Source organism: Mytilus trossulus, chromosome 12, assembly GCF_036588685.1.
Source record: "Mytilus trossulus isolate FHL-02 chromosome 12, PNRI_Mtr1.1.1.hap1, whole genome shotgun sequence".
Classification (NCBI taxonomy): Eukaryota; Metazoa; Mollusca; class Bivalvia; order Mytilida; family Mytilidae; genus Mytilus; species Mytilus trossulus.
The window spans coordinates 43,150,059-43,161,162 of NC_086384.1; the positions used below are offsets into that span (position 1 = coordinate 43,150,059).

General features: G+C 33.3%; 1 protein-coding gene across 4 annotated transcripts in view; it reads left to right on the plus strand.

Moving 5' to 3' along the window:
* The window catches only part of LOC134692142 (protein ELYS-like), a 79,378-nt gene extending 74,261 nt beyond the window's left edge, over positions 1-5,117 (plus strand). For all 4 annotated transcript variants that reach the window (XM_063552577.1, XM_063552576.1, XM_063552578.1 and 1 more), the window contains 4 exons: positions 311-425; positions 1,542-1,607; positions 2,008-2,356; positions 3,124-5,117. In XM_063552577.1, coding sequence (XP_063408647.1) covers positions 311-425; positions 1,542-1,607; positions 2,008-2,356; positions 3,124-3,319 — 726 coding nt within the window. In that variant the 3' untranslated portion in view covers positions 3,320-5,117. The remainder of the gene's footprint in view (positions 1-310; positions 426-1,541; positions 1,608-2,007; positions 2,357-3,123) is intronic.
* Positions 5,118-11,104: the final 5,987 nt, after the last annotated feature.

Here is an 11,104-nt window from a genome sequence, read left to right on the forward strand (position 1 = left end):
ACAATTGTTGCATTAGAATAAAAATTGACTGCCATGAAAGCTAATAGTACTGAAGGTGGCATTAAACACCAATCAATCACATACAGATTGTTCAAAACTCTTTGTCTCCTACATACAAAAAACACATAAATTAGTACAAGCAAATATTCATCACTCCACAGTAAATATTGTCGGAAGAGATTAACATATGTACTCAGCATTTGAAAGTGAAACAGAGTCCTATGTGAAACTTATGAAGAGAGTTCGGTTTTCTGAACTTAATTTACCAATACAGTCTCTGTTTTCATTATATGTTTATCTTTAATTTCAGAAAAAGAGTACTGTTACACCAACGAGAGGCGGAAGAGGTAGAAAATCAACTACCCCTTCTAGAGGGTCAAAGAGAAATGAGGATAAAACAGAGACATCGGATTTATCTGAAACAGGTAATATGGTTAACTTTATAAAGAAAATGTGGTATGATTAACTTCCCTTCGTATTAAAATAAGATGGATGAATTATGAATGAATTATTATGTGCCATAAATATGTAAACTATATGTGTTTGAATAACACAAATGACCCAGCTAGCTAAAAAAAAACAAACATAAACTTGATCTGTAACTCATTATAGTAGTCACATATACATGATATATACATTTACCAAAAATCAACTCCATATGGAAAGCTATTTAAATGATAGGTATAGAAATATTTGTGAATAAAAAAATACCAGCAAATGAGATATTGTATGTATTTTGATATTCAAAATTGTGGAAAAAGTAGCCCCCTCGGCTACTGGATATCTCAAAAGTAGCCCCCCCTCGGCTACTGGATATCTCAAATGTAGCCCCCTCGGCTACTGGATATCTCAAAAGTAGCCCCCTCGGCTACTGGATATCTCAAAAGTAGCCCCCCTCGGCTACTGGATATCTCAAAAGTAGCCCCCTCGGCTACTGGATATCTCAAAAGTAGCCCCCCTAAGCTACTGGATATCTCAAAGTAGCCCCCTCGGCTACTGGATATCTCAAAAGTAGCCCCCCTCGGCTACTGGATATCTCAACTTCTTATCCAATTTCAAAAGGAACCTACTAATATAATATGTGTTGTGTACATGGAAGAAACTATTGATGATTATGGGCAAAAATATAAATGAACTTTGTTACTCCCTGGGGGGTCAATTGTGATAGTTCCCACTACTATCCCCTAGTTTTGTTGTTGGGTTGCTTTCCTATTGACACCTATAGCTGATATCACTTTTGATTCATATTGGCTTGACAGTGATATCTTCAAGTAATAAACCTTTAATGATGATGATGCTTAACACCCTGGGGCAAATTAAGTTGCATATTCAGATCAAGAACACATTCTACGTCAAGAAACATAACCACTATGGCTAAAATGGAATAAATGAGTAAAATGTATTTATTTGCTTTTGAATAAAACCATGACAGATACAAAAAAAACATTTGAATGGCATCTTTTTAAAAGCCTCTCATTAGTATATATTGAGAGATTCAGGCTCTTGATAGCCTCTTGTTTAATATATGTTGGTTTTTACAGAATCCGTTGAAGTACCACCTGTGTTTTCATTTTCGAATCCAATGGAAGTTGATCTCCCTACTGAAGGTAAATATATTGCAAAATAAATAAAATAAAAAAACAAGTATGCTCGAGTTGGAAAGAAGTAAGTTTCGGCAGTTATTTTAAAAGCTAGGTAAACTGTAAATTGATACTGATATTTCAGAAGGTATTATGTGCAGTGATTATTGAAATTTTTAGGATTAAACAAACAAGCAAGTAATTATTGCAATATTGGTAAAAGCTGCATACGGATATGTGTATCTGATATCAGAATGAGGGTTCCTATTATTGCCATACTCACCCAGTCACAGTTTAAATTTGTGTTTCACCTTAAACCACAAAATCAATGAAAAATGGTATATCCCATGAATAATCATGAATCCAGTAATTTTTTTTTATATTTACATTTATAGAGTAACAGTCAAAATATTTATTGACTTTTCAGATTTTACCAAAGTTAAAGAAGCATCAGAAGTTCAATCTTTCATCTTTTCACCACCAGCCCCGCCACGAACACGTAAATCAAGTTTCCAGGAAGATGCTTCACAGCTTGCTGCTCAAGAACAATCAATTTTACTTCCTTCAACATCAAGGGAGCAAACTCCAATTAGGTCAAGGGAGGGAACTCCAGTAAAATCTGTTTCAAAAAGAGGCAGACGGCGAAAAGGATCATCTGATTCAGATGTTTCTATTCCTCTTTCGATCCCCGAGGAACCTCCAGGCACTGCAACTGAAGAAACTGATGTGCAGTCTGAAAGTGAACCTCCTGTTAAAAAAGAGAAAAAGACAAGAAGGTAAGCATTATTTACAGAGGGGGGAATAGTTTAAGAAGGTAGGCATTACTCACTGAGGATTGTAAGAGGGTTTCATTCATTTTTTTCAATACCTAAAAATTTTGATAGAGCAGGGGTTAACTGCCAGGTTAATAAGGAATTTTTAAACTCAGGAGCTGTGTTATCAGTCACACTCCTAAATCCTCAAATTGTTCATTAACCACCAACATTGTTGTTTAACTATAATTGATGAAAAAGAAAAAGTAGGAAATTCCCTTTTTAGCTCACAGCGAGATATTGCTATCACTTGGCATCCTTTGTTGTTTTTTCACTTTTACCAAGATCTTCTCCTCTGGACCAACTTGGTCCCCCTAATGGTTTTAAATGTCCAATGAACCAATCAACTAACTAACAATCAGAACTTGGCATACCAAGATATTATTTGGCTCCAATATTTGGGGTACCAGATTAATTTATATCATCCAACATAGACATAGATATGGGTACCAGGATTCTCTTGAGACCATTTTGACAATTCAATGTTTAAGAATCTAATGCATTCTGAATAATATTTTCATAAGGGCACACCAAAACATTGTGATTGATTTATAATGATCTTAACAATAGGCATTCGTCCGATGACTTGACGTAAATTTTATTTTGGTGTACAAACAATGAGATTACCTATAGTCTTATAGATTCTAAAAAGGTCAATGGTGTCTATGCTCAGCTGCACATACACAGAATATTAGAATTCAGAATAACATTACTTTTATAAATTGTTGCAGGAAAAAGAAACTGTTGAACTATGATGAGGTCAACTTAATTAGTCCTATCAAAGAGGAGGAAGGCGAAACAGAAGCAGAGAGACCTTTGACCCGACAAAGATTAAGGCGTACACAGGAAATGCCAATATTAACATTGCGGGGTTCAAAAGCAACTGGGGCATTACCAAAGAAAAAACGTGTGGCTAAGCTGTGGTGATTTTGCAACTGTTTTTATAGAACACAATCATTTGTACTACAAAATAAGAATTTCAGGTGCGAGAATATAATAAACCAGTCTGAGAAATGGACTGATAATCTCATGCTATCCAAGCAGGGACTTTTTTTATAAGCATGTCAATATCAAATTTGATTGTGTTTTACATTATATGAATGAATTGTAAGTTCGTTTGTCATTGTTTTTCCACCCTAGATCACCCCAGATTACTGAAAATATGCAGCTCTTTCCACCACAGATCACCCCAGATTACTGAAAATATGCAGCTCGTTATAATATTTTAGCTTACCTAAACATTGTGTGAGCTTTTGTCATGGCTATCCTAACAACAAACTTTACCCAGAATCCATCATTCTAAATTAGTGATACCTAACTCTTGTAAAGGACATCCTTTGAATTTACTGCAGTATTGGCTATCTACAAATCTTAATAATTTCCAGCTCATATTGCCAAAGGCAGTTTGCTGTAACATGATAGCATTACTCCACATCTAAGGATCATTAAAGACACATTTGAATTCTGCTTCAAAATGACTATTAAAATAAAATGTTTAAAAAGATTCTATTTGCATAACGTAGAATTTTTTACACTGTGAATGAATCATGTCAGCCCCTGTGATCTGTAAAAATATCATTTTGCATTGGACAATAAAGAACCCCCTTTTATCTGAAGTCCAGAATCTGCCGCTGTGCCAGGCATAGTAGTAATGGTTAACCTAATCTCAGCCGTTGTTGCAAATCAGCAAGTATGGCAACCAGGAGAAGATATAATAAAAATTTGGAGCTGTTAGTGAGATATATTTAAAAATTTAGAGAACCACTTAATTCAATGTGTAAAATATTGGTTTAAAGGGTTTATGTGACATGAAAAGTAAGGATTAGTTCTTTCATATTATGTATATTATAGTTGTGCAAATTTATTATATGAATATGATTAAAGAATTGCATCTACATCTAAAAAGTGCTAAAAAGTAATTTACTTTTGTTTCAATTTTCTGTGAATTTAATGAAATAGGAAACACCTTCCTTTATTTATTTAAACAGAATAAAACTATACATTGAGGAAATATGGTAAACATTTATTTATGTTATATACGTCTAGAATTATTTCGTGTCTCTGTAATTTAAAAAAAAAAGCCTGTGTTTTGCTATTGTTTAAGAGGAATACTTGATGTTTTAGTAGCTTCCATATCAGATGAAAACATGTTACAATCTTGATGCATGGACAGAAAATAGGTATGAATTTAATTTTTTTTTACAGTAAAATGTTACCCATTAAGGTGGAAGACCTAGGTCAAGGGAAATAACTCTTTAAATCATCAGTACGTTTGTGTCTGCTATTTTCATAAATATGTTCTAAGCTTCTGGGATACATAGATTATTTTCAATCTGTTTCAGGTTAATGCTTTAAATACATTAATAAAACTTCACTATTACAAACGCATCACTGAATTAAAGAGTTATCTCCCTGGACCAAGGTCTACCCCCTTAATTTGAATTATAATAGATTTTGGTAAAACATTTGTTTTGAAATATGACACTCAAAGATATGCATTTAGTTCTTGAACAATTTCTTTCTTTTTTAAACTATTGATCTCAGATCATATGTATTATTACATTGTCTATTTTACTTATAAATGTGAAATTATTGTAATGTTTTGTAATACATCGTCACGAGTTCCTACCATTTACAATATAGAATTATTGTCAATTTAGATATTGAGATACATGTTGTTGTTATGTCCAGAGAAAAGTTAATGATAATAAACTGATATATTGTATATTCTTTCTTTATTGCCAAAATAACATTGGTCATAGATAGCATCATTTGTTAATATGTCCACAACAGGCAGTGATGTTACATGTAGAAGAAGTTAAGTCTTTGAAATTGCTAATGGTCAAATGGAATGATATGGACAATTAAAGACAGCCTGTCAGGATTACATATTTGTGTTCATATTTGTTTGGCTGTTAAGTCAATTTTCATGATTAGATGTTTGTTGGTGTTTAAGGCCACTTACAGCCCCCATGCCTATATTAAAGCATCCAGTTTTTATTAGTGGAGTAAGCTCATGATAAGATGATTATTTGTTTGTTGGTGTATATATTGATGCCACTTTCTACCCCTTTGGCTTTATCATGGTGACCAGTTTTTATTGGTGGAGGAAACTCTTTTAAAGGGGCACAATTGGTGCCCATAGGAATACATACAACCTGTCAATAAAATTCATTGCTGAAAAGTACATAAATATCATCAAGGGGGAGAAAATTAAGCCTCAATCATCTCATCACACCTTCAGTAAGTATACATATTGCCTCTCTCATTAGAGAAGAAGTCTTTAAATGAGTTGCATTCAAATTTATCAAAAGACCATTTAATTAAACAGGAAAACTTTTGTTTGAAAAGATTGTGTTGAAGTGTAGTGTAAAGAGTTGAAAAGTCAATGCTGTCAACAGAATCAAAAATACCATCAAAAGCCTGAATTTATCTAAAGCATCAAAAGAATTTTTAACATTCTTGTTATGGTTTGTTCTTATATTGTACTGTTACACCACCATGACCACTGTTCCAGGTTAGAAGGAGGGTTTGTGACTTTGAAATATTTTGATCCCACCATCTTCTTTAAGTGCCTGTCCCAATTCAGTAGCCTGTAAGTTAGTAGTTGTTTGTTGCTGCATATCATATTTGTTTTTAGTTCAATATTTTGTACAATGACTGTTAGATTTCTGTTTTGAATTGTTATACATTTTTCATTTATGGGGCTTTTAAAGCCGACTATGCAGTATGGGATTTGCTCATTGTTAAAGGCTGTACAGTGACTCACAGTTGTTAAGTTCTATGTCATTTGGTCTCTTGTGGAGAGTTGGCAATCTTACCCAGATCTTACCACATCTTCTTATCTATTATATTTAACGAGAAGCCCTCATTTTGTGTGTCGCTTCTCTTCCTTCCACAATAAATCAATCATCATGCCTCTGTGTCCTATAGGTAACATTCACAGTCGCATTTGTCATCCATTCCTATGATTATTCAGATTGAGTTATTTTGGGAGAAAAACGACAAAAAAGGTGTCAGACCACCGATTAAAAATCCCTATCTGTTCAACCAAATTTTGCAATTTTCACAGCTTTCTAAATATTTTACCTTAAGTTTAACTTCAAGGAAACCAGGTATATCCTGAATTGTACATGTATCACCTTTCTTCATGCCAATTTTCAACCAATGTTTAAAGTCTTGTAAGAAATTTCTGATTTTGAAAAGACAGGTACTACCAAAATAACTCCCGGTTTTCTGGAAATCTGAAATTAGTGTACTATGTAGCGCATTAATCCTGAATTTTTAATGCAAACTCATAGACAAGTGAATTTTGGCTCAAAATGGTCTAAATATATTTCACTTTCACCAAAAGTTTTATTTCTGCAAATTTGTTGGTTAGTTTAAGTAAACAATGACATCAAAAGCACTAAATTGGTGGTCTGACACCAAAAGGTGTCATACCACCAATTACTCCCTCAAATTTAGAACGTATGTGAAAGTAGGCCTACTCGGACAAAAAATAGTGCATTTGATGTCATTGTTCACCTAAACTAACCAATAAATTTTCAGAAATGAAACTTTTGTTGAAAGAGAAATATATTAAGACCATTTTGAGCCAAATTTTATCTGTCTAGGAGTTTGCATTTAAAATTGAGGATTAATACACTCCATGGTATACTAATTTAAGATTTTCAGAAAACCAGGGGTTATTTTTAGTGGTACCTCCTTTCGGAAGCTCTTTTCTTTCTTATATGATTTAGAATGTATATTGAAAATTGGCATGCAGAAAGGTGACACCTGTACAATTCAGGATATACCTAGTTTCTATGAAGTTAAACTTAAGGTAAAATATTTAGAAAGCTGTGAAAATTGCAAAATTTGGTTGAACAGATAGGGACTTTTAATTGGTGGTATGACACCAAAAGGAGTCCGGATATGATTCCGTCATTGGACGGACTTTTAGTCATAGATTAGACTTCCGGTTTGAAAGATCCACAAATACAACAAATCGTATGATAGATAACAAAAATGAAAAATAATTAAGCCAATCAGAGCGTTCTCCATATCATGGTGTTTATATCGCAAGAACCACAACTATTATACCTCCTTATAGAGGACAATTATTTTTCGCGTTTATCTACATGTAAACTACGATTATACTACTTTAATATATAGAGACTCTTTATTCTGTCAGGGACTTTCTATGTTAGTATGTTAGTATAGAAAGTCGGCCCTGATTCTGTCTACTGTTTTCTTTGAAATGTTTACTATTTAAGGGGTCATACCAGTTGTATATTTATAAAAATAAGTAAAACATTTGACACAAGTACAACCAATCGTATGATGGATAACAAAAATGGAAAAAAATGAGCCATTCAAAGCGTTCTCCATATCATGGTGTTTAGATCGCAAGAATCACAACTATTATACCTCCTTAGAGAGGACAATTATTTTTCGCGTTTCATATCATGGTGTTTAGATTGCAAGAACCACAACCATTATACCTCCTTAGAGAAGACAATTATTTTTCGCATTTATCTACATGTAAACTACGATTATACTACTTTAATATATAGAGACTCTGTATTCTGTCGGGGACTTTCTACGTTAAGCTGGGGTCACACATGCACGATTTTTACTGCCGCCCTTGACAGGACCATTCCCGATTAAAATTTATTAAAAGTCTGATCAAGATCCTATGAATCGTGGATGGAAATTCAAACTTTAATTAAAATTTGTAAAAATAAAAATGTAATCACGACAACAATCAGATATTGTTCAGGAAGCATCAATATTCAACCGTTTCCAAGCGAATTTATCCCGATAATCCCGTTCTAAACCCGCTTCTAATCCGATTTGTATCTTTCGCCAGGTAAAATTCGACCGAGTCTGTCACGACTGCGTCCCGATTCTACCGAATGTAATCCGACAGAGATCCGATAGTGACAAGACAGCGAACCGACGCTGACGGAAGTTATCCGTTAGAAAACTGTCGGCATACTCGGGATGATCAGGTACTGACGGAACGTAATCCTATCACGGTCAGCTCTATCGCATTGCAAACGGCTTTTGTCTGGTCTCGGTCGTATTGTATTCTGTAATTGTCGGGACTCTGACGTGGGTATCATTAACGAATTAAGAACTAATAACGGGACTGTTTCGGAACGGTTTCGGCAAAGGCAGTGTCTGCGCGTACCCGCATGCGGGTACGAATAGTCAAATTGCCGTCTCTAGGCTGCGCGTACCTACATCCGGTTTTATAATAAAATGCCGTCGGATCGGGAATGAAACGTAAAATATATACGGAATTTGTTGCAATTAGTGAATAAATTGATTAAAACTACTCAGAATTTTTATAAATATACACATATATATATAAAGGTTGGTGAACAGTTTTTTCTCAGTTAGTAAATATTCTTAAAATGGAAGAGAGTGATATTATAACTGTTGGGAAGACATTTCAGACTTATCATGATTTAGAAAAATTTGTACAGAACTATCAGGCGTTAAATTTCTTACAATTGTATAAAAGAAATTCAGAATCTATAGCAGCCGCAGAGAAAAGAAGAACCGGGAGCACAAAAATTAAAGAAGATTTAAAATACAACAGAATAAATTTTTCCTGCATTCATGGTGGGAAAAAATTCCAAACAAATTCGACAGGAAAAAGGCCTAATACAAGGTATTTGTTTTAAATTTTAGTTTTTAATCGAATTTGCCGCGTTTCATTCGAGGTTTTTTATGTCGATTACTTCTAGTTTTGATTCATTGAGTTTTTGTATTGTAAATCATTCATGATATTAAGGATATATCTAATTTCAGTACTTTCCAAATGGAATGTCCTTTCAACATAAAAGTTGGCGTTACTAAAGATGGGCAAAACCTGATTGTGAGGGAGTCCCACAGTTCTCACAATCATGAGATTAATAAATATCTGTTTGATCATCTGCCCAGACAAAGAAAACTAGATGACAATACATTAGAAGGTGTCAAAAGCATGCTTAAAATGAAGGCAAATAAAAAACTCCTCCAATATGATCTATCGTCAACTGGGAAAGTAGTGACGCTAAAAGACCTGCACAATATACACAAGCCTAAGACCCATCAATCAAATGTAGGCACATTAGCAACATTACTGACTGAGATGAGAAACGTGCCTGGTTAGTTTTTCTTTTTTCTTTTGAATATGAACTATAATTTTGTTAAACTAAGGCATCAAACTTTGTCATAGAATTCTTATTTTAAAAATTAAAAAAATGATTATCATTATTCTTTAGCATTACATGCCTTACAAACAAATGAAAAAACATAATAGATTAAAAAACATTATTTTTATTTTATATACATGTATGTATATATATATATATATATATATATATTCCCTCCGGTTTACATGATCTGTTCATCCTATATTGACTCTTAAAACCTTATATAGCTGACTATGGCATGCTCATTGTTGAAGACCGTCCAGTGACCTATAGTTGTTATTTTCTATGTCATTTTGATCTCTTGTGGAGACTTGTTTCATTGGTAATCATACCACATCTTCTTTTTTATATGTTCTTTGATAGTTTACTTGATTATCTTTTTATATTTCAATTGTTCATTTTAACCTGAATTAGTATCCCTGAAATATTTTATTATATTTCAGGTGCAACAGTAGAAGTAGTAAAAGATGAATCTGGTGTTTTAAATGGAATATTTTTCCAGGATAAACCAATGCAAAATTTCTTTGATAAATACCCTGAAGTCCTACTTATTGACGCAACATATAAATTGAACGACTTACGATGCCTCTTTTTGTTATTATGTGCGTTGACGGAAATGGTGAAAGCGAAATTACAGGGTTGTGGATAGTGACTGATGAATCAAAAGATATTGGTAAGCATTGTTCTCATATTCGTTTCTGTGATGTGGTGTCTGAAACGTTTAAATTTTAACATGTCTTGATTTAAGCTGAAAGAACCTTTCTATTAATTCATTCTATTGTTATTGTATTTCCAGGATTAAATTTGCGGTTACCCCCAAAGATAGTGAAAAGGGGACGGCCTAAAGGGGCAGAAGTGACTGTTATTGGTTTACCCAAAAAAAGATCATCACGAGTCTTACCTTTTCTTAAAAGAGCACCTAAGGAAAAAGAGAAAGGTAAGCAAAACGACAAAGACATATCTTAATTTTACATTATTTTCAAATTCACTAGTAAATGTAATGAAACAGTTATACTAGTATAATGTACTTTTTTCTTTCAGCGATTCTTTCATGGATCCTGAAGGACGAAAACAGAACACTGGATGACATCATATCCGAAAAAACAAAGGCTGATATCAATAACCTTCTTGATGTTTCTCTTATAAACAATAAAATTTTTGATGAAAACGTAAACCTCCAGCGCATTAAGAAGTACTTTACCACTGAAGCTTGGAACCAACTAAAAAATAAGATCACTGAAAGAAGGGAAACATGCGACTGGATATGTATAAAGTGTAAAAAAAACCTACACGATCAGGACTCGTTGGCATGTGATTGCTGTTTAGACTGGCAACATTTGAAATGTGCAGGGTTGAAATCTGTGCCAAAACAATCATATTGGATATGTAAAATTTGTTCCAAATCTTAATTAGTTACATGAATCTTTTATAATTACTAGTAGTTTAAATTTATATTATTACTTGCTTCTTTAATTTTTATAAGCTCAAGCTTTAATTTTAGTAGTTTTAAATATTTTAAAAT